The sequence below is a fragment of the Microtus oregoni genome, unplaced genomic scaffold (genome assembly GCF_018167655.1).
Source record: "Microtus oregoni isolate MIOR12 unplaced genomic scaffold, Mior012 000031F_ref0000149, whole genome shotgun sequence".
Lineage (NCBI taxonomy): Eukaryota > Metazoa > Chordata > Mammalia > Rodentia > Cricetidae > Microtus > Microtus oregoni.
Window position 1 is genome coordinate 10,565,548 of NW_024543090.1, and position 22,838 is coordinate 10,588,385.

At 37.6% G+C, this 22,838-nt stretch overlaps 1 protein-coding gene across 2 annotated transcripts in view; it reads right to left on the bottom strand.

Moving 5' to 3' along the window:
- Window positions 1–6,730: 6,730 nt before the first annotated feature.
- Bbox1 (gamma-butyrobetaine hydroxylase 1) overlaps window positions 6,731–22,838 on the bottom strand; it is a 49,040-nt gene continuing 32,932 nt past the window's right edge. For both annotated transcript variants that reach the window (XM_041679188.1, XM_041679187.1), the window contains exons 5-8: window positions 19,445–19,550; window positions 13,736–13,932; window positions 11,404–11,570; window positions 6,731–7,426 (exon numbers count right to left, since the gene is read on the bottom strand). In XM_041679188.1, the coding sequence (XP_041535122.1) occupies window positions 7,251–7,426; window positions 11,404–11,570; window positions 13,736–13,932; window positions 19,445–19,550 (646 nt within the window). In that variant the 3' untranslated portion in view covers window positions 6,731–7,250. The remainder of the gene's footprint in view (window positions 7,427–11,403; window positions 11,571–13,735; window positions 13,933–19,444; window positions 19,551–22,838) is intronic.

Here is a 22,838-nt window from a genome sequence, read left to right on the forward strand (position 1 = left end):
CATGCAGTATCCACTCTTGCTTCATTCAACAACGGTTTCCCTTATTTTCGTGTGGTCCTCCAGTAGCGAAGAGAAGACCCAGGAAGGGCTCTTTGCCTTCTTCAGTCTAATCAGGGCTTGGCAAACAGAGCCTTTTGTCAGCCCTAGCAAAACATTTTTTTCCCCCCCTGGTGCCTTGCCTTCCTTATGTTTCCATGTAAACCAACCAAGTCTTTCCTGGAAGCACTGGGCACAGCTGTGTTCAACATTTTCTGCGTCTTTTCATCTTCATGGGTAAATCTGGATATTTGCAGCACTATAGTTACAGCATTGTGTACATGGTGCCCAGCTGACATTCATGGAGGAGTTGCTAAGTAAACAAGCAAAGCACCATTGTGGGGCACAGATCTTTGTTTTTGTTTTTTTTTATTTGGAGATTATTCAAACATTGTAATTGCTAAATAGAAGAGAATGAATTTTCCCATCTTTTTATTCTTAGAGAAAGTGATATTTCCAGTGTTTATACTGATTTGAGGATATATATATATATATATATATATATATATATATATATATATATTGCTTATAGATGTTTTCAAATAACCGAAATCAGTATAATGGGAAGACATTAGCAGTGAGTAAAAAAAGAGTAAAAAAAGGTACTGAGGGCTTATTTTATTCTATTCTTCTCTCATACATTACATCCTGACCACAGTTTATCCTCCCTTCACTCCTCCCAGCCCATCTCCCCAGCCCAGATAAACTCCTTCCTAAATTCCCTTAAAAAAAGAGCATGTCTTCTACTGATATGTACTGAACAATGCCATAACAAGTTACAATAAGACTAGGCACAAACTCTTATATCAAGGCTGGATGAGGCAACTTAGTAGGAGTAAAAGGATCTCAAGAGCAGACAAAAGAGTCAGAGACACCTCCTGACTCCCACTCTTGGGAGTCCCAAAAGAACACCCAACACAAGAACAATGGCAGTGGGTTTTTGATCCTACTGCACGTACTGGCTTTGGGGGAGCCTAGGCAGTTTGGATGCTCACCTTACTAGACCTGGATGGAGGTGGGTGGTCCTTGGGCTTCCCACAGGTCAGGGAACCCTGATTGCTCTTCGAGCAGATGAGGGAGGGGGACTTAATCTGGGGAGGGGGAGGGAAATGGGAGGTGGTGGTGGGGAGGAGGCAGAAATCCTTAATAAATAAATAAATTTAAAAAAAAGAACACCCAATTATACAATGATAACATTTATGAAGAGGACCTATCTTAGGCCTATACAGGGTCTGTGATTGTTGCTTCAGCCTCTGTGATCTCTTCCTATGAGCCCTGCTTAGCTGATTCTGTGGTCCATATTCTTGAGGTCTCTCCACTCTTCTGGCTCCTACAGCCCTTCCACCCCCTCAGGGTTTCTTTATATAAATAGGGTAAGTAAAAGTGTGAGTTAAAGCTTGCATTCTCAAAAAGCCACACTGAAAATAACTAGTGTTACTGATGCTTTGTGAACCCAGTTATCACTATGGTTTCCCCAAGAAATGTCAATGTACTGACCCAGCTGCAGAAGAATTGTATGTATCTACAGATGTAAATCACAAGGTTTCTCTATCAATAGGTTGATGTGTATTTGCCGGTTTTACTTCAAGGGTTGCTCTTGGTTAGTCATACAAAGATATACATCTGTTTGACAGATGATGGGGCCACAGGTACAGGAGATTCAAAAAACATGCTCATGTCATTTTATTTTAGGACACATAAGTCTTATTTCTTATTTAATACAACTGTCAGAAACTGCCATTCTTACCACCAAAGTTAATTTGATACACTGTACATGGAAAGATCTCATACTCAGTTCACTGTTGGTGAAAAGGTAGATAGGGAAAAGAATGCAATGAATCTAAATATGCATATGAAAAAAGAACACATTTTCCTATTTCTATTCCACCCTCTGTACAAGATTGCTTTCAGATTTCAGGCTGTGTATTTGAAATGTTGAATGCTCTAGAATGACATTGAAATGTTTGTGACAGCTATCAGTGAATGATGTCTGGAATGTCTTGAGTTTATTCCTGGTCACAACTGGAATTATTGATGGTGGAAAGTAATGTTCTTTTTTTTTTTTTCAAGAATCAAAGCAAGACCTGATAGCCATCTTGAAGAAGACATACCAAGAGTGATAGGAATTCCTGTAGGAGTTATCTACTAAAGAAACAGAATCATTGCCAAATTCTAAATTTTATTAGGTAAGATAGTATCAGATAGGATTTGTTTTCATTTATCAGTTATCATTAATTATGTAGCTTTTAAAAAGCAGTAAAACAATCATATCATAAACGAGATGGAGAAATCATTATTCTCTTCACTCCTTTTCAAGAACTCAGGTAACTATCCATAAAAATATTTAGCTCTGGGGAAGCTGAGGAATACAGTTCATACCTATAGTGACACAGTGAAGCAAAAGGAAGTGAAGAGCTTCAGACCAAGGGCCCCTGGGGCACTCTCTTAGCAGAAGTCTGGAGAGGGATAGAAAGAACCAGAATGCTAGTGACTGTCTGCATATGCCATGTGATGAGAGCCTAAGATGCATCTTAAGGCTCTAACAAGCAAAGAGAAGCCAAATCCAAAAAGAGCAGTAGAAAAGTGGCTATAATATGACTCAGCAGTTAATAGCACTTCCTACTACTTTAAGGACCTGAATGCACTTCCTTGTACCCATGTCATAGAGCTTACAACTGCCTATAACTCCAGCTCCAGGGTATCTTTCTCATGCTTCTGGATTCCAAGAATACATCCATGTGCTTATATGTGTACAGATTCACAAATAAATACATGCCATAGTTAACAAAATAAAGATCAGGGTGGAAATAAACGAATTGGGAATTACTCAAGTTAATAACACCAGGGAAGAAAAGATGATTGTTATACTAGATTCCAATGAAATCTAAAATCTCAATACCTTCAGACATTTGTGATCTTTGGTGCTTTCATGTGAGTTTTAGGATCCTAATGAAATTTTGATAATTTATAATCTAAAATACCTAGACACTCTAAAAGAAATTGAGGAATTTTGAGACACACATGACTTGCCAAAATTAAATCAGTAGGGTATAAAGGTAATAAGTCGCAAGGATCTTAAATAGATCCATGGAAAGTAAATAGTGAAGTGGAAATAGCAAGTGTTCCTGTAAAGATGAGCTCAGGGCTAGGAGGCTCTGCTGAATTCTACTAAATCATTAAAAGAAGCAAACACTAGCATTTCTTAGACTGTAGACAAGTTAGAAAAGGAAGGTAAGCTAAAACAAATCTCCTAGAAAGTCAGCATTATTCTGATACCAGGACCAGATAAAGACACAATAACAGCAGACAATCCTACAAAAAAGACTATGGACTAATTTTCTTGATGAACATAGATGAAACAATAAAATTCTTATAAACTGAATATAAGAACTTCTATGAAGATCATACATGAGGATGATGTGGCTTTTGTTGTGGGGATACAAGGATGCTTTCAACATACACAACTGATAAAATATTAATACAGTGCACAAATAAGCTATGGCATGATCATCTTAGTAGATTCAGAAAAAAAGCCGATGTATTCCCTCATGACCAAAGGTTGGAACAAACTGGGAATGGAAGAAACATACCCATACACATTAAAAGCTAGCTATGGCAATCTATAGCTAACATCATACTTAATGGAGGAAGACTGAAAGAATTTCCTCTAATGTCAGAAATGAGGTGAAGGTGCTCAGTCTTTCCATTCTTAATCAATATAGTGGTCAGAGCCCTTAACAGCAAGATGGGAGATGAGGCAAGACACTGGGGGAAGCAAATATGTACTTCGATGGTGTTACCACAATGAATCCCCTACTTTTTTTTTAAACATTGTTTTCCTTTTAATTTTAAACACTCAAGAACAAACCAAACAGCATACTATAAAGAAGATAATCAAAATTTACATGTACACATATAATCCAGGCTCACAGAACTTTCGATTACACAGTACTAAAAAGTAACTATAAACAAGCACTCTGGCAAACTATTTGGTAATCCTATGTCTGTTTTAGAGAATCTTAACACTTTAAGAAGCTGATTCTTTCACAATCAGGCATTCATATGGCCTCTGTGCTACCTTCCCACCCCAACAAAACTTCATGAATCCAAGTCTCCCAGAGAAGCTTTGATTGTTGACTAAACTGTCCAGAATAATTAGGAAGAACAGCACTTCACCAGGCCCAATTGTAACGAGGCCTAAAAAATTAACGGCCCAATGAAAAAGCAACAATAGACACATCTACTGTGCAAATGGAACATTCTGGCCATCAATGGATCAGAAGTAATGACTGAGGCTCCTGCCTTAATCCCATCAATGTCTTATTTAAAAAACATAAATGGTAAACTCTTCTAAATTACTCCATACTCTCAAATGAAAAAAATATTTTAATGAATCATACCTACACTTTATACTTCACCCATATTTTCCTTTGTAAGATAATGTAGAAGAAACAATCCAAGCAACCTTAGCTTAATGTTTTTCCTGACACATCTTCACATAAAAGTTATTAAAATCACAATTTCAAAAAGTTTCTCTTGGGATCTCACCAAGGCCAGCTGGCCTAGGTCTGAAAAAGCATGGGATAAATCCGGACTAGCTGAACATAGCGGACAATGAGGAATACTGAGAATTCAAGAACAATTGCAGTGGGTTTTTGATCCTACTGCACGAACTGGCTTTGTGGGAGCCTAGGCAGTTTGAATGCTCACCTTACGAGACCTGGATAGAGGTGGGCAGTCCTTGGGCTTCCCACAGGTCAGGGAACCCTGATTGCTCTTCGAGCAGATGAGGGGGGGGACTTGATCGGGGGAGGGGGAGGGAAATGGGAAGCGGTTGTGGGGACGAGGCAGAAATCCTTAATAAATAAATAAATTAAAAAAAAACAAAACAAAACAAAAAGTTTCTCATTAGTCATACAAACATTATAAACTACAGGAAGAAATCATATCCAGTTTTGCTCTGACGAAAACAATGTGCTACCAAATATGCAAGAATGCTTGTGCATGGGTTTTCTTCATGTCAATGTAGGGATCACGACCCCGGGGGCAGCGTCCTCTCTCGAGTAAGCTAGCACTCATGCTTGTTCCACATAGGCAGGGCCAGAGGCCCTGTGGTGTCCTTTCAACGACGACAAACTCTTCAGGGTTGCCAAATGCCTCATAGAAAACCAGCAAGTCTTGTATCGCATGCTCCTCAACCTGAATGAGAACTCCAGGACTAGAGAGCAATCATGTTTCTGATTTTCAAGTTCTAGAGAGTCCCAACCCCTGGCTGTCCTCCTCGCCGGCTGCTCCTGCCGCCATCGCTTCTGTCACGGTCGCATCGATTGTAGAAGAAGAGCGGCAACAAGAAGCCGCGCTCATCAGAAGTCGGGAGATACCCTTGGCTCTCAATCCCCTACTTTGTATGTGAATTAAAATTAATTTAAAAAAGGTTCCTAGAGATGGTCCCAGAGAAGACTCCTGGCAGCACAGATGCATAGCATGAACCAGCCATCTTCTGTGATTGGACTGGCGACTACGCCAATTGTTAGCAGAGAGCCCTTATCCATTGACTGATGGAGGCATGTTCAGATACTCACAGCTAAACATTGGGCCAAACTCAGAGAATCCTGCTGAAGAGAGGGAGGCGGGATTATAGGAAGCAAGGGAGTCAGGGACGTTAGAGGAAAACCCACAGAATCAGGTAGCCTAGCTCCTGGGAACTCGTAGAACCAACAACCAGGGATCCTGAATGGGATGGACCTAAGCCCTCTACATTTATGTGACAGTTGTGTAGTTGCATCTATTTGTGGGATTTCTGGCAATGGAAGCAGGGTTGTCCCTCATACTTTGGCTGTCTCTTGGGAACCTGTTCCTTATGCTGGATAACCTTGTTCAGGTTGAATATAGAGGGGAGGTGCCTGCCATGCTTTGTTGATGTGCATGGGAGGCCTGACCTTTTCTGAGTGAATACGGAGGGAGGGGTGGCTGCATGGTGGGGAACTCAGTGGATATGGATGTGGGGAGAGGGAGTGGGAGGAGAGCAGGGAGGGAAGGCTGCAGTCGGGATGTGAAATAAATAGGTAAGTTTTAAAAAGATGCTAGAAACAAGAAGTTTACACAGATTCAAATGCATACAAATTGAAATATGTAGGTGATAACAGAATTTCAGTAAACTGGAATTTCAAAGCTCCTTATTCATCCCACCGTAATGGGAGGCTCAACAGACTATAACTTCATGCTGCACTATGACATTTGTGTTCAGTCCCTAAGGCGGTGGCTGTGCAGGAAGCTGAGACCAGCTGGTGAGGCTGTCCAGGGGTGGGTGAGTAAACATCTTATCCACTCAAGTAGGTTGCCTGCATCTTTTAAGAATTCATGAGTTGAAGACAAGGAATGAGGAGGAATGATCCATCCTTAGGTAACAGTGATGCTGAAAGTTTATGGGGCCATTTTTGTAGCCAAGACAAATTTAGGGAGACTAGATTTTTCTTTTAATTTGACAGACTTGGATTTATTTTCATAACTTAAGTATTAGAGACACTGTTAGGACTATCAAGTGAGTGAGATCTCTGGAAACATAGACAACAAAATCCTGCAAAAATGAATGAATTAAACAGATCTTTGAATGTCTGAAGACTTTTCAAGCATGCTAGAGATCATGATATGCAGTCATAAAAAATGAGACCATGCAGGTAACTCAGCAGGAACCTGTTTTTAAGACCTTTTATTTAAACAAAACTTTATATATATATATTTATTTATCAGAAAGATTTGGTTGATACAAAACTACCAGCAGATGTTCTGCTGACACTTGTGAAGGCAAAGGAAATGAGAACATACATGCCACAGGAGGAATGCTTTAAGAAAGCTCCCTTTCATGGCATCTAACAAGTTGACACTGAATAGGATTACAAGGAAAAATACTTTGAAGAGAGACGTTGCAGGTTCAGATTTAAAGAAATTAATATGTAAATGAGGCTGATCATGATATGAGAATAACCAGGCTATAGCAAGTAACATTCAGTTATTGAACTTGCACTAAAATTTAAGGGCAGGAAATTCATTTCCCAATTATTATTTTTTTTTTTTTTGGTTTCGTTTTTCGAGACAGGGTTTCTATTTAGCTTTGGAGCCTGTCCTGGAACTAGCTCTTGTAGACCAGGCTAGCCTGGAACTCACAGAGATTCATCTCTGCCTCTGCCTCCCAAGTCTAGGATTAAAGGCATGTGCTACCACTGCTCAGCTCTGTTTCCATTTTTGACCTTCTGTCTTAGAATACGAAGCCTTGACATCACTACATCCCAATCAGCATAAGCTCCTTCCAGATGACGGGATATCTCAGTTCCTGCCTCATAGCTATGACGTCCATGGAGCAAGCGCCAGTTGTCAAAGACAATCACATCACCTAATTAGGAGAAAATTTCAACATGAATAATTTGCTTTTCAATGAGTTACAAACATAGGAGTTATTACTTACAAGACAGAAATTATGCCCTTTGTTGCAAATTTCAAAATCTCTATGTTCAGATCTGTTGCTTATCATAATGACTATAATTAATAAGAATGTATTGTATTCATTAAGAAAGCAAATAGAAAGCAAATATATGAGAAGCCACCACTACTCAGCTCATACCAAGAAAGAGAATGTTTCTTTGGTAAATAAAACTTACATTCTTATTCCTAATAAACTTTGTTATTGGGCAAATTTGTACATGTAGATAATTAATCTCCCTTCACTTTCTCATATCTCTTTCAGATGACCACTGCTGACCCCCATCACATCCAGTTCCTTTCCTAGATTCTTGTCTTTTGATTTTTTTGTGACCCCTTTAGCTTTTCCAAGGCCCTCTGTATGATTATTGGGTTAAAACTATCCATTGGAGCTTGCTAGGATCAACTGTGGTTATACAAGTATAGGCAGTGGTTCCCTATATACACTATGACATTTAAACTTCATAGCTTGACAGGCTACCATGGATATGGTTACATAAAAGATTTTTCTCTGTGTAAAGCTTTTGCATTGTTTTACTTTTGAAAACATCAATAACAGGCAGTTTCCCCAGTTTAAGAGCTCCAAGTAACCATAAGGACAGTGCTGTGGGATGGTCATTCTGTATGCTGTGAATATGAGCCCCCATCATTGGACGATAAATACAATTGTTTTGGCCTATGGTAAGGCAAGATAGAGCCAAGTAGGAAATCCAAGAAGAGATACAGGAGAAGGGCAAAGTCTGGGAGAAACCAGCTACTGAGGAAGCAAGACATGTAGAAAATAAGGTAATAAGCCACAAACTATGTGGCAAAGCATATATAAGAAATGTAGGTTAATTTAAATATAGGAGCTAGCTAATAATAAGCCTGAGTCATTAGCCAAGCATTTATAAGAGATATTAAATCTCTGAGTGGTTATTTGGTAATTGGCCAGCAGGAAAGAAACCTCCAGTTATAAATGATAACCAATGTGGGGGTTGAACCCACAACCCTGAGATTAAGAGCATGTTCTAGCAACTGAGCTAACCAGTAGAGCTACCCACCCACAAAGGGCGTCTCATTGTGATGCTTTTGAATTTCCATAGGATCTGAGAAAGCTTTAAAAAATAAAAAGAGACGGCTCCTTTAAGAGTTTCTGTAAGATAGTGAGCCCTTGAGCAGATAGTATGTTAAACTAAGTAAAAAATGCCTGCCACAGTGCAAGCATCAACATTCTAGAGCTCTAGGAAAAGTTTAACGCAGTTCTTGGTCATGAACCTCTGACTGGGTTGTAAGCTTTAAGCTAGACTTTTATGACCTGAGAAGTGGGCCGAGCTACCCACCAAAGCTGTGGGCAGAGGTACATGCAGCTTAGCAGTTTAAAGGTTTGCTCATGTGGTCAAAAAAGTATAAATGTTACACAGTAAAAGAGGTCCAGACCAAAAAACAAAAAAACAAAAAAACAAACCCCCCCCCCACCACCACCACCAACAAAACCTCTGAATAAGTTCCAATGTGTTTTATAATGTGTGTAGGCTTAAGAAAGAAATAAAAGGGTATCAACAGTTATAGAAATAAAGAAATAGTTAAAAATAATAGAATAAAGTCTTTAAAGATATAAGTAAAAATAAAAAAGCCACATAGAGATGGAAAGTACACAGGGCGCCTGGATACTGTATATTATTGTGTTGATTTTGAATTTTTTATGGCTGATGGGCAAGAGACAGCTGCTGGGAGACATGGGATTGAAAGAGAGACTGATAAAATACACCAACCTTAATATTTTAAAAGTGCCTTAACTTTAAAAGAGAAGTCAGAAAATGTATTTGTGAAATTGAACTTAAAAGATGTGTTGCTTAGGAGAAGTGGTTTTGTTTCTTTTTCCACAGGAAACAAGAGGCTATGGATTTGTCCCAGGTTAAGATGGGCCAGATTTAATCAAAAGAAACCTCCTGAATATTGACAGGTGATATCTATCAACAAAGGTTATAATTGGTCTTCTCAGGACTTGGCCATTATCTCAAATTTTCTCAGGCTCTACATAAGATTACCAGTGTCCCCAGTTGGCAGGAAGTAGTCTAGAGAACTATGTCCAAATTCCCCAAATATTGTTTATAAATGTTTGTTTTCACTTAAGGGGGTTTAGTTATAAAGGTTAATGGTCATAGTCAATCTCCTTCTAGAGAAAAAGGGGATATGATATAAAAATGATGGGGAAAGGGTTGATTATTAAGACAAAAATGGGACAGTTTACTGAGTTTACTTTAATTCAAAAAACAACTGTTAATCACAAAATACTTTACATTGGTATGGATTTTGGCTTATTGATACAAATTTAAGGTAAATTTGGTTATACTGTATGTATATTTCTATTCTTGTTTAAGGCATTATGGTTATATAGTTCATTTAAAATGTAATACCTAATTAAAATACATATCAATGGTCATCTATAATAGTCAAACTTATAGCCGTATTAGTTAGTTTTTTTTAAGGTATACAAAGATCTATTTCAATTAGGTAACTAATCTTCAAGCACTTCAAAGACATACAAAAATGACATTTAAATGTTTTAAGAACTTAGACTTTTCTCAACAGTGTGACACGTCCACTCCTGGCAATACCAAATACTTCAAAGAGGATGATGGGCATCAAAGAAACTTGTTATAGAATTTGCTAACTATTTGGGCAAGAAACTGTGCTTGTCTGGACTACTTGACAGTATGTTGTACAAACTGGACATACAGGACCCAAAGGAAAATGACCACTAAGCTTTACTAAAACAAGGTAGGATGGTCTTTCAAGTTCCTACTTTACAGAAGAAACGGCCAGACATTCGGCAGGACACAGAGGAAAGCAACTGACAAACTTTGCCAAAACAGGTGGGACAGTTTTTCAAATTTCCTGCTTCACTGAAAAGTCTACTGGATGCTTTAGGCTTTTAGGTTGAAGATGGATGCTCCAGTGCTTGAGAACAACTTTGGCTGACTGTTCAAGCATCCAGATATCTCTGTCATTTTTAGAGATTTGGAAGTTGTTTACAATGCACTCCATAATATATACATATCTCAAAATATATGCATGATAAACATTTGCAATTTTATTGTCAATTGAAAAAATAACAAGAAAAAATGGCTCAAGTTTTGTGGCATTCTAATCAGTAGAGATTGTCTAGAAAAAGTATCCGTGTTTCCTTATTTGTTTCAAGTCACTGGAACAGGCCGAGTCCTGGTTGATTTTAGTATTACTATCTTTGTGAGTAAGTTTTTATCAATAAAAATTACTCATGAATTTTGGAGTGGGAATTACAAAGATAATTTTGTTTAGCAAGGCAGAGGAATTTAAAATAAACTTCATTGTACTCTACATTTTTCACTGTCTTGAGAGGAAGTGATGCCTTTTCAGGACTGTGTGTGATCTTCATGTTGCAACTTCTATACCATTTTCTAGACTCTAACTTGTGTTCATGATCTCTCTCTCTCTCTCTCTCTCTATATATATATATATATATATATATATATATATATATATTACAGCATTTGGTGTTAGGGAAGAAAGCATCTTTTCTTGGATTTGAGTCACGGTGGCTTTAATAAAATATGGAAAATAACACAGATGGCAAGAGTTTTCAAAAAGCTTATTTGGAAGGTGACTATCAGGACAGCAAATGCAAAACAGCCTAAATATTAGACATAGCCTTCATCTGGCCTCTCTTTGAAGTGTCTTTAGTTTGGAGGCTCTTAAATTTCATGTTCTAGGATTTCCATGAGAGCTTGCAAAAAGGACTGGGAGTAGAGGAGAGGCACAGTCAACAGCCTAGAAATGGAAATGGCCAGATTCTTCTATTTAGGCAAATCAGCTTCTCATTAATAGTATGCTGTAATACCAGTCTGGATGCCACTTTCCTCCACTCACCTGGATTCATCTTGAAGGTGTACTTGTATTCCTTGCTGTTCATGAGGTCCACAAACTCTTTCAGAGCAGAGTAGAAAGGCTGAACTCTTTCAATGGGGACATCAAAGACTGTATCTCTGACTGCATTGTTGAAGTTGATGCGAATTACTTGGCCTTTATCATCCAACCTGTTTTGTTTATTAGGCAAAATGAACATCTAATAAGGGTTAATTTTTCTTAGGAGATATGTTTAAAATACAGAATGCATAAAAATATACAAATTAAACATAATGGGTGATGAGATGTTTACATATATGTATATTATATGTTTAGATATGTGTATAATAATTTAGACATAATTTAGATATATGTACAATATTTAGATTATTGTAATGGTTTTTATCATGTTAGAATCCCAAGTAGAATTTTTAAAAGTAGTGTTTGAATTTAATAGTCACATTATAACTAGGACTCTTGAGTTGCTGGGGGCAGCAGCACGTGCTTGTCCAAACTCTGAGGCTGGATATCTCAGAATGAACACAACATAAGATATATAGAGACACCATATCTTCAAAGGTGAAAATTTCTCATCTCACAGTCACCAAAGAACACCTTAGATTCATTTTAATCTAATTTTTTTCCAGAAACTTATCTATTCTCCATATTTTCCATCCAACATCTCCAGAAAACCATCTATTTCTACCCATAAAATGTATGCTCAGCAGTTTGCTGAAATTGTCAAGAAAGTTTGACAATGTAAGTTTTATCCCTAAAAAGTCTGTAGAGATACAGACACCCTTAACACGAACTCTGCTTTCCTTTGCTTTTGGAGCATTCTGCTTTGTTTTTGAACTTTGATTAAAATTTGGCTGAAAAACTTCACCCCACTCCTTAATCTAAGTTCTAGGGTCAGGGATCTTTGTTTTTTTTTTTCCCCCCCGCTGGTGCATTCCAAATACTAAGTAGTTCCTTGGCTCCAGTAAATTCTTTATTACTAAATGATTGAATTGTGTGTGTGTGTGTGTGTGTGTGTGTGTTTGTGTGTGTGTGTGAACTGAGGAATTTGATATCTACTAGATGGCCTTATTTCTATACTATTTTTGCTATTTCTTCTGAAATAATACAGGTCAATTCTAAAGTGTACAGCTTCCCAGTTTTGACTGAGATATAATTAAATACATGACATCCTAAAAATACAACACACAATGCAATTCTCAATGAACAGTTAAAACAGTGTCCTATTTATATTCAAGAAAATCATGATTAAATAATGTTAAAAGAAAAAAATAGGGTGGAAGAGATAGCTCAGATGGTAAAGTGCTTTCTGCATAAGTGTTCAAGAAAATCATGATTAAATAATGTTAAAAGAAATAGGGTAGGGGAGATAGCTCAGACGGTAAAGTGCTTTCTGCATAAGTGTGAGTTTCCGAGAGACCCCGTCTCAAAATATAAGGTGAAGAACTATTGAGAGAGATCCTCTAGCCTTCACATGAACATTCGCATATATGTATCTATACACACAGGCACATACATACATATATATACAAACATGTATAGAGAGAATTTATTGAGTACATAAAAAATCAAATAGAAATAAAAGTATCATGATTAAAAATGAAAGACCAACATCGTTGAGGAAAATAAGATGTTTCTCAGCATGTGTTCACACTGAAGTTAAAAAAGAATAGCATAAAATCATCTATGTAGAACATAACTATGATCTCTGATGACTTAGCACTTTCTGAGGGATTTTTTATTTTAGTCCATATGCCTAAAATGAGAGCGATTATTCTCCAGAGATGCACATGGCCAAGCAGCACTTGCAAGGCCCTGGTAGGTCATCCTGGTGATTGTCTCATGGACAGACTTCAACAAGCCTGGGCAGGGAATCACAGATGTGCCACAATTCTCAAAAAACAAATGCTACCCTTGTGCTGTGGTTGCTAGCACAAAGGATGATGAAAATCTTGGAGCTTGTGAGGACTATCTTTGAAAATGAAGCCAAAACAAGATGACAAAGCTAAGAAGAAAAAAATGACAGTTTCTGGTTGACAGGACTTAACTCCTGGATCTATGTATTCTCTATTTTATTCTTTCACTTCCAGCTGTAAGTTTTCCAACAGCTATAATCACATGGACAAGGCAGAACTTATACTTAAAAATGAAGTATGTATGAATTATGAGTTATCAAAAAATATAATATTAATTGAGAACAAATTTCCTGCCATTTGGTAACTTTTTTTAATGGCATGTTTTTGGTCTTTTTTTCTTCTAGCAGCATATTAAACCAAAGCTGTAAAGTCAATCAAAACTTTCTGGGGTTCAACTGCAGGGGATTTCTAAGACTACTCACTCTATAATCTTGTGCTTAGATTGCACAGAGAAGTCACAGTAATCCACTCCAATGTCTGTAAAATCCACAAAGGTGGAAGACAGAATGTGGAATGCCTGAGGATTCTTCTCCTTGAGCTTTTGGCACACATTAAACCCATCGACAACTTCAGAATCGCCACCTGTGACTGTTTGCTTTATACAGTGCAGAAGCTGAACCTGTAAGGAGAAATGGAGATAGAGTTTAAAACAATGGCATCCACTCTTGAAAACTACTATGCTAAATATTCAAAAAGATACAAATAGAAAAAAACCAACAAGCTTAAAAACGTCGATTCTCTGATGTCAGTTTTGAGGGGAAGTAGGGATGAAAAAGCTGCCTACAGTATTGTGGTATAATTCAAGCCTGTTGCCATTGAAGACACGGGCATAGAAATAAAGTTCCCAGATCACACACATACCAATTGCAGGGAGGGAGCACAGCATGCTGCTGCAGGCGGGGAAGGCAACAGCAGAGGCAGGTTTGAGTTGGGCAGAGGACTATGGGTAAGGCTTGAGTTACATACAAATGAGAATGCAAATAGGTGATTGTGCTGGTAGAGCTGAAAACGTACAGTTTGGTGAATAACACAAAGGCTAGCTGCAGCAGAGCATTGGAATGGATGGAGGAGGCCAGACTGAAAAGGTATCTGAGGCTTCATCACTCACAGTCTTAAATGTGAGAGGAAGGATTGCTGTACTTTCTGCTGTGCATAAGGGACATTGACTCTGGAGATAGTGTGGATTGAACTGAAAAATAACACAGTAGTCTGCTGGTGTCACCCAGGCACACTGATTTTAAGATGGGAATGGGCTAGGCCATAGCTACTTGCGACTCTAATGAGACAGGTCAGACTTGAAGATATAATGGCAATGAGGTAAGACGTGACTTTGGGAGGGTGTATAAACACAAAAAACATCGGAAGTAGTAACCCAAATGGAGGGAGAGTTTTAATTTAACTATGTTTTGATAGAACTTGGTGAACATATTACAATTTCAAAATCAAATCAGAAAAGTTAAAAGGATTGCTTGTGAACAGAGGTTTCATGGATTTTGTGATTCCTTTTGGTAGGTGGTTAGATTGGTGGTACTGAGTACCTAAATTTAGAACCTGCTTTTCTGCTTGGAAGAAATACTAGCATTCTGTTGATCAAACTTCATTTTTAGTAATTTTAATCATTTTAAATTATTGTCTCACTGATTTCTTAGAGAACGAGAGAATAAAACATGACCAGATATCCATACATGGGTGGATATTAGAGTTAGTGAGAAAAATATTCATTTCACTTGGTTTTCTCCACAGATGGTCTAGAACAGTGGTCATCAAGGCTTTCTGCAGTGACGGACATGTTCTTCTTCGTTGTGTAATAGAATCAGCATCAGTTCCGCATGGCCTTATAAACTCTCAATATAATTATTATGGCTAAAGATTTTAAATTAAAGTTGTATTTGATATTTATTTCTTGCACATGTCTGTATGTAGTGTGTGTGTGTATGTGTGTGTGTGTGTGTGTGCATGTTTGCATGCATGTGGGTACATATGTGTGTGATATATGTGAACATGTGTGCAGAAGCCTGAGCTAGCATTAGGGGTTTCCACATTGTCCTCCACTTTATTCACTGAGGCATCATTTTTCAGTTGAATGAAGGGCTTGCCAATAAGGTGAACTAGCAGAGGAGGTTGAGCAGGGATCCCTTGTGTATGTTTTATGAGTGCCGAAATTCTAGGAGGGCTGTAATGTGGGGATCCAAACTCTGGTCCTCACACACGCCTGGCAGGTGTTTTATCCACGGAGTCACTGGGTTTCTTGGAGTTTTAATGATTTGCACACAAGTTACTTTCAAATGGTAATTGTGGCATGTAAATTACTTTTATAATAGTACTTAGAATTTTATAAACTTATCTTAATTTTGCAGATGGAATGGTTGAAATATAGGTGTCATAGTTTCTTAATTAAAAATTCAGTTAATATGCGATAAAGATAGTATTCAAATTTTGGCCATTTGCCACAAATCCAAAACACAGAAATTCCCTCTCTTTTCAGGGATCCATTTATAGAGCTCTCAGATATCCAGACTTGCTGGGTGGCGGCGGCACACGCCTTTAATCCCAGCACTTGGAGGCAGAGGCAGAAGGATCTGGTGTGTTTGAGGCCAGCCTGGTTACACAGAGAAACCCTTTCTCAAAAAATCAATAAAAAAATCCAATCTTTAAAAAAAAAATCCAATCTTAGGTGCAAAAAGGTCAATAATCCTACTGTTGGAAGATGACTTAAACAATTTAGTACCTACTCAATCTTTAAATAGAGGCAAATTTTAATCTTGAAAAATATGTGCACTAACTGATCAAACCATTTTAAAAAGGTCATCGAAGAAGGCCAAGGAGAGGTCAGGCAACATGCTGGAATAAAGGATAAATAGCCATGTCAGCTGCAGGTCTACAGAGTTCCAGAAGACACAACACGAACATAGCTTTGTCCTCAGGAGAATCACAACAGTTAAACTTTTTTCAATTTTGCCATAATAAGCCCACTGATTCAAACGTTAGTTTAAAAACGGTCAGTTGATATCTTTCCCACATGGCTAGGCCAAATAATATCTCCTTTTGTGTATTATATTTTAATACAATCTTATAAAAGAAAATAGATTATGAAGCCTGACAACATTTTAACCACTAATCCAAAAAACTAAATATACTCCTGTCATGTATAAAACCCAATTTTATATCACATAAATCATTCAGAATAAAAAAATTCCTTTCTAAATATTTCCTTATGGAAGCATGTGACTTTTGGCCCAGAGAAAAAAGTGAGCACAGCCACATCTGTGTCTCGTTTAACATGTTTCCTCACCCTGATCGAGCCGAACCATCGCTAGGAAACTCATTTTCCACATCATTTAAGATACACGGAAAAGGACATTTACCTTTTCTATTTGTTAAAGAAAAGATTAAACGTTGTTATTAAGATTTCTGCATAATTCAAAGTGGAAGTTGCACAATGAGACAGCCGATGTGTATTTATCTGTTAGAATAAAAACATGTCTGGGTTCATTATTTAAAGACCATGGGAAGTCATTGGCTTTGGATACCTCCTTTGCCCTGCCACACTTGGTGGCTTCTCTAGACATCTCTCATGACTCTACTTGTGCACAAGTTGCTTTAAGTTTTGAGATACAAAGAAGTTCAAGGTCCATTTTACTGTCCTTGCAGAGTTTTGTAAAATATGACAGCGTGTATAAATAACCTATCACATCACATCCTATGGAAATCAGTAACTCCAGTTTGGCATCATACTGGTGTGTAAAAAAATCTAGACAGAGATGTATGCTCAAGTCCAGGTTCCTTATTCATTAGTGGTCATCCTGGAAAAGCCTTCTGCTTTATATCCTCATCCAATACCGCAGGGCTTGAGCAAGCTTGTCTACCCTAAAGGACTTCTAAGAGAGATCTTGCAAAGAAACTGAAGCGCTGAGCAAGCTTAAAATACTGTATTATGCGTTAGGTATATTTAGGAAGCCATTTAATCATTTAATCAGGATTTCAGTTTTAACTTAGATTCAGACTTAAATTCAGAAAGAGCAAAAAACAATTTAGAAGTTCAAGTAGGACTTTTAGCTATTCAGATCCATTTTTTAAGTCGTTTTACATTTGATAACTCCAAGCAATAGTTAGCAGGCAGAATGTGTTGAGTGGTTTGGTGCCACTGGGCCATGTTCAGTATAAGCCTCTCTGTTTCTCTCCTTCTCCAACTCCCATCCATAAAGGTGATCAGAGGAGTCATCTCTCTGTCATAATTTGGTTCACAGAAACCATGTGGTGTTTTACAATCAACAGAATAATTTGAAACATATGAAGCCAAGTACGAGACTAGCTTAGCTAACTAATTCTGGCAAGAACAATGTGTAAGAAGCAGGGCACAGAGAAAACACGTTCAGTTAAGATGATGACCAAAAGAAACTCATTTTGACTTTTTTTCTGCCCATTTGTTCTTAATTGACTTGAGAGTTGCCCACCTTCTTATCTACATCTGGAGATATAGATTTATAGGCAGTTGTTTCAGTTCAGATCAATTTAGCTAAAAACTGAGTGCAACACTCTCTTTAGTCTCCTGACCATCTGCTTTTTGGTTTGAGAAAATAATGATTTTGTAAAAATGTATTTGGTTTGAAAGGTGATGGTTTGTAAAGATAAAGAGAGAAAGTGTGCGATCAGGAGTCTCCCGGGAAAACTGCTCTGCACGATGCATCTTCTTTGGCAGGGAAACTTGGGGTGGGATAGGAGAGGCCTTCCAATACTAGCACAATTCTTCTGCTCCTTATGTTGATATTCCTTTACAACTCATTTTTGCAGCTTTTCACGTGAGCATCCCATTTTCTTATCCCCTCGGGCTGGGCTAGCCTCATTAATTGCTTAGAACAACAGACCATCACCGAAGGGACCTTATGCTGATTCCTGGCCAAAGTCCCAAGAACTCACATACGCTTTGGCTTCCCCACGGAAAATGTTGCCAGCTGCCATGAGATACAGCCTAGGCTAGCCTGTTGGAAGATGCTAGACTAGGGGGAACAGAGACAAACCTTCTCAACATCATCTGAAGTGAGCTATTTCCTAGCCAATGTAGCAGCTGACAAGAGCCAGATGACTAAAAACAATAACCTCTTAGCTGTACACAGCCCAAATAGTAAAAACACATGTGCTTAGTATCTAGCTGTTTATTTTAATAATAACAAGCATTCATTATTATTCTTTGTCACTATCAGGGATTGAATACAGAGCCTCACAGATGCTGGTCCAGCACGTTTACCGCTGAGCTACATCCTCCCTCCCCAGCAGTATTTTGGTAAATTTTTCATTTCACATGTACTGTCCATCAGTTCAACCTTGTGTTTATATGATGCATGCCTGTGATGTGAAGGTGTATACATGCCCATGTGTGTTCAGGATGCCAAGTGGTCTTCCTCTATTGGCTGTTCTTTTAAGCTGTTGAATTGGGTAAAGTCTCTCTCTCTCTCTCTCTCTCTCTCTCTCTCTCTCTCTCTCTCAAAGGTCAACATTGGTATCTTCTTCAATTACTCTCCACCTTATTTTAGGGATAGGGCCTCTCACAGAATCTGAAGCTCACCAGTCAGTTACTCTATCTGTCCAACATGTCTGAGAGCTGGGATTACAGACACGTATACATAATGACACCTTTTTACCTGGGTGACAGGCATCTGAATGCAGATCCTTATGTTTGTGCAGCAAACACTTTTATCAATTGAACCAGCTCACAAAACCCTAAGTTGGCAAGTTTTTAACTCATTTGCTGATATAAATGACAGGCATGTGACTTCACACTATGTTTCTACATTTCATTTTCTTTTAACTCTCATGGGAGTGATATATGCGCAGACACATCTCGAGATATATTGGCTGTCTTCAAATCAGCCTTGGCAAAGCAAAATGCTCCAATAATTATTTCCAAGTAGAAATAAAGAACTGATTTTTAAAGAAGATGAGTGAAAATGTCCCTTTCCCTTTACATAGTGAGGCCGTTCAGGACTCAGGCATCTGTTTGCGAGTTCAGACCAGGTTTCAGAAAAGGCGATGCACATAAGACAAATGCAGTGGTGAGGTGTTTTATCTCGATGGTGCAGAAGAACCTTTTCCCTAGGCCTGGCTAGTGGAAAACGTGGTGAAGTTCACCTTACCCCAGGTGGATGGTGGAGGGCTGGGTAGTCAGTGTGGAAGCTGAGCTTCCCAGTTGTATAAGCCACATTGTTGGCATCAATCTTGTCCTGCACTTGCCAAGTGTGTCTGCAAAATACAAGATACATGTGTTTTAAACGCTTGACACCAAGCCAGAGGAAATGTGTTACAATGCATTTGCTCTGTGAGGGGAAATGGAAACTTTCCATTTTATGAAATAATTAACAGAATGAGCAAGAGCCAGAAAAAGGAGGTTAACTTTTCTTTTTCTTAAGTGGCCCTTTCAGAACCACCATTTCTGTCTCCTGCCGAGACAAAAAAGAACAAATCCTATAGGTTTGGTAGAGAGGTGTATATGGGACTAAGAGTCATTTTTAAAAAGCCTAACCCATATGATTTGCTACAGAAAATTCATACAATATAAAGTGAACAATTTTAAACTGAACAAATTCATGGCACTTAGTACATTTAAATGGTAGCAACATTATTGAACATAGCTAGTCTAAGACCATGTAGTGGTTTGAATGAGAATGTCCCCTATAGTCACAGATATCAGAATACCTGGTCCCCTGCTGGTGGTGCTCTTTTCGAGGTTTATGAGGTGTGATCTCATGGAAGGAATTATGTTACTGGGGTAGATGTTGAGAGTTTAGGACCTCACTCCATACTTGCAGTTTTCTCTAAACTCTCAGCTTTCTGTTCCTGCCACCGTGCCTGCTAATGCTGCCACAATGGATGATTACCCCTCTAGAACTGTAAGTCCAAAGAAACCCTTCCTTCTACAAGTCTCTTTGGTTGTGGTGTTCTACCACAATAACAGGAAAGTCACAGTTTAAAGCTCTTATCTAGTGCACAGTCTCTTCTTATTCTGCTCTCTTCTGTATCCTGGAGAAATACCGATCTTCTCTCTGTCTTTATGTGTTACCTATTTTGGATATTTAATACATGTGGGATTGTACAGTGATTGTCCTTTTGTGCCTGACTCTTTTCACTCTGTACAGTGTTATCAAGATTCATTCATTGTGCTAGAGCACATCTTATCACGTCACTTCCATTTATAGCTGATAACACTATACTGTGTTCTGCGGGTGGCTGGATCATCTATTGTTTGTGTGGAGAGAACACAGTGTGCTTATCTGTTTTTCCCTGGCGTGTCCATTTGGGCTGCTTCTACTTTTTGGTGTTGCAAGATTGCTGGTCTGGACATATGGATACATGTACTTATTTGAGCATCTGTTTCTAGATTTTAAAATATATCTCTAAGAGTACAATGAAAGGTTATGTATTGTGTTGTTTGAGGAATGGCCAAACTATTTTCTATAACAACTGTACCATCTTAATTCTGACTAGCAAGGTTTGGGGGTTTTCAAGGCACTCTCACCCACACCTAGACTTTCTGGTGCTTGGGTTTATAAACATTGTTATCATAGTTTATCCAGTTAATGTTGTGTTATTATGGTTTTGATTTGTATCTTCCTAGTGACTAATTATATTGAGTTTCTCATGATGTGCTCACTGGGCATTTATGCGTCTTTGTAGAATTATATATCCAAATTACTTATTTTTAGATTGAGTTACATTTTTTTTGAATAATGCATAACTAGGATACGAGACTATTGTCATGAATCTGCTTTACGAAAACGTTCATGTATTCTATGTTTTTCCCATTTTCTTTTAACTTTCTTTTAAGAAGGTTTATTTATATTATGTAAATATATGAATTTTTGAGTATGAGTACCATATGCATGTTGTGCCTTCAGGGTTAGAAGTGGACATCAGGTCTTCTGGAACTTGAGTTACAGGTAGTTGAGAACCTCTTGATGTGAATTCTGGGAACTGAGTCAGGCTCCTTGGCAAGAGCTTCCGGTGTTCTTAACTACTGTGCTGTCTCTCCAGTCCCATTTGAATGACTGTCTTTTGATGCTCATAGGTTTTTAATTTTTGTGAAATCCAATTTATCCATCTTTTTCTGTGTTGTGCAGCATACCTTTGGTATAGTAGCTACAAACCCATTATTCAAGCCACAATTATTAAAATTTATCTGATTGTTCTTCTAAGAATTTTATTGATTTATAGCTTATTTTGTTAGTTCATTGATTCATTTCAGCCATTTTTTTAAAACAGGGTCTGAGGTAGAGGATGGAATTTCATTTCCTTGCCAGTAGATACCAGTTGTCTAAGCACAATTTACTGACGACACACTTATTTCTATACTGAATGTTCTTGATATCTCTGTTGAGAGTCAGTTGGCCGTAAGGAACAGGCTTATTTCTGAACTCAATAACTCATCTGCTGTATTTGTCTACCCTTATGCCAGTAGTACCCCATCCATAGTGACTAACACAAATAAGTTTAGTCTACTTGTCGCCCTTTGAAATTTATGTGAACCGGTTTTTCAATTTATAAAATAGAAATGTAATATTGATGGAGATTTTATTGACTTTGTAGACTGGTTTGGGTAGAATTAACATCTTAATGATATTGCTTATTTCTATAAGAACACAAGTTGCTCTTTTATTTACTTAAGACAATTTATTTCAAGGGTGCTTTATATTTTAATTGTATGTTTTTTTTACCCCTTGGTTGCATTTATTATTTGATATTTTATTCATATGAATTCTATCCTAAGTTTCAATAGACTTAATTTACTCTTCAGATTGCTCATTGTTTTTTTTTATGTAGTTACTTGTTCATCTTGTACCCTGCAGTTTTGGTTCTTTGAATTGTTAGTTGTAGTAGCAGTTTTTGTAGATTTTGTTCTCTCTCTCTCTTTCTAACAATCTACTTACTACTATCTCTCTGTCTTCTACCTATCACCATCTATCGTTGGTTTATCTATTTATTTATAATCTACCTACCTATCTTCTATCATCTATTTATTACTATGTGTGTATGTATATGTATGAATTATCTATCTGTATTAATCAATATCTTATTTATCTGGAACTACCAGAACTATATTTAATAGTGGTAGCAAGAGCTAGCTTCCTCGATTTATTATTTTTCCAAATAGAAAGTGATCAACTTTTATTACACTATTGGAATTATTACATAAGTGATGAAATAAAAATTGGACCTCTTGCAAATACCCTGTCCCAGACATAATCATTTTTATTCTTTCCAGAATAACTATAACCATAACTTCAATAGTTACCACTTTTTGTATTTCATTAGTTTTATAATCCAAAAATATACCCTTCAACACTGTGCTTAACCTTGCTTAGGAAAATACTTACTATATTTATTATATCTTTTAAGATCTTTCATTTCTGCACATGTGTCATTTGTGTATGCATGTTCAAATGTATGTGGGTACACATACTGTACAAGTGCATGTACATAATTGTAGAAGCAAGAGGTTGACACCAGGAATTTCCTCAATCTCTTTCTTTCTTA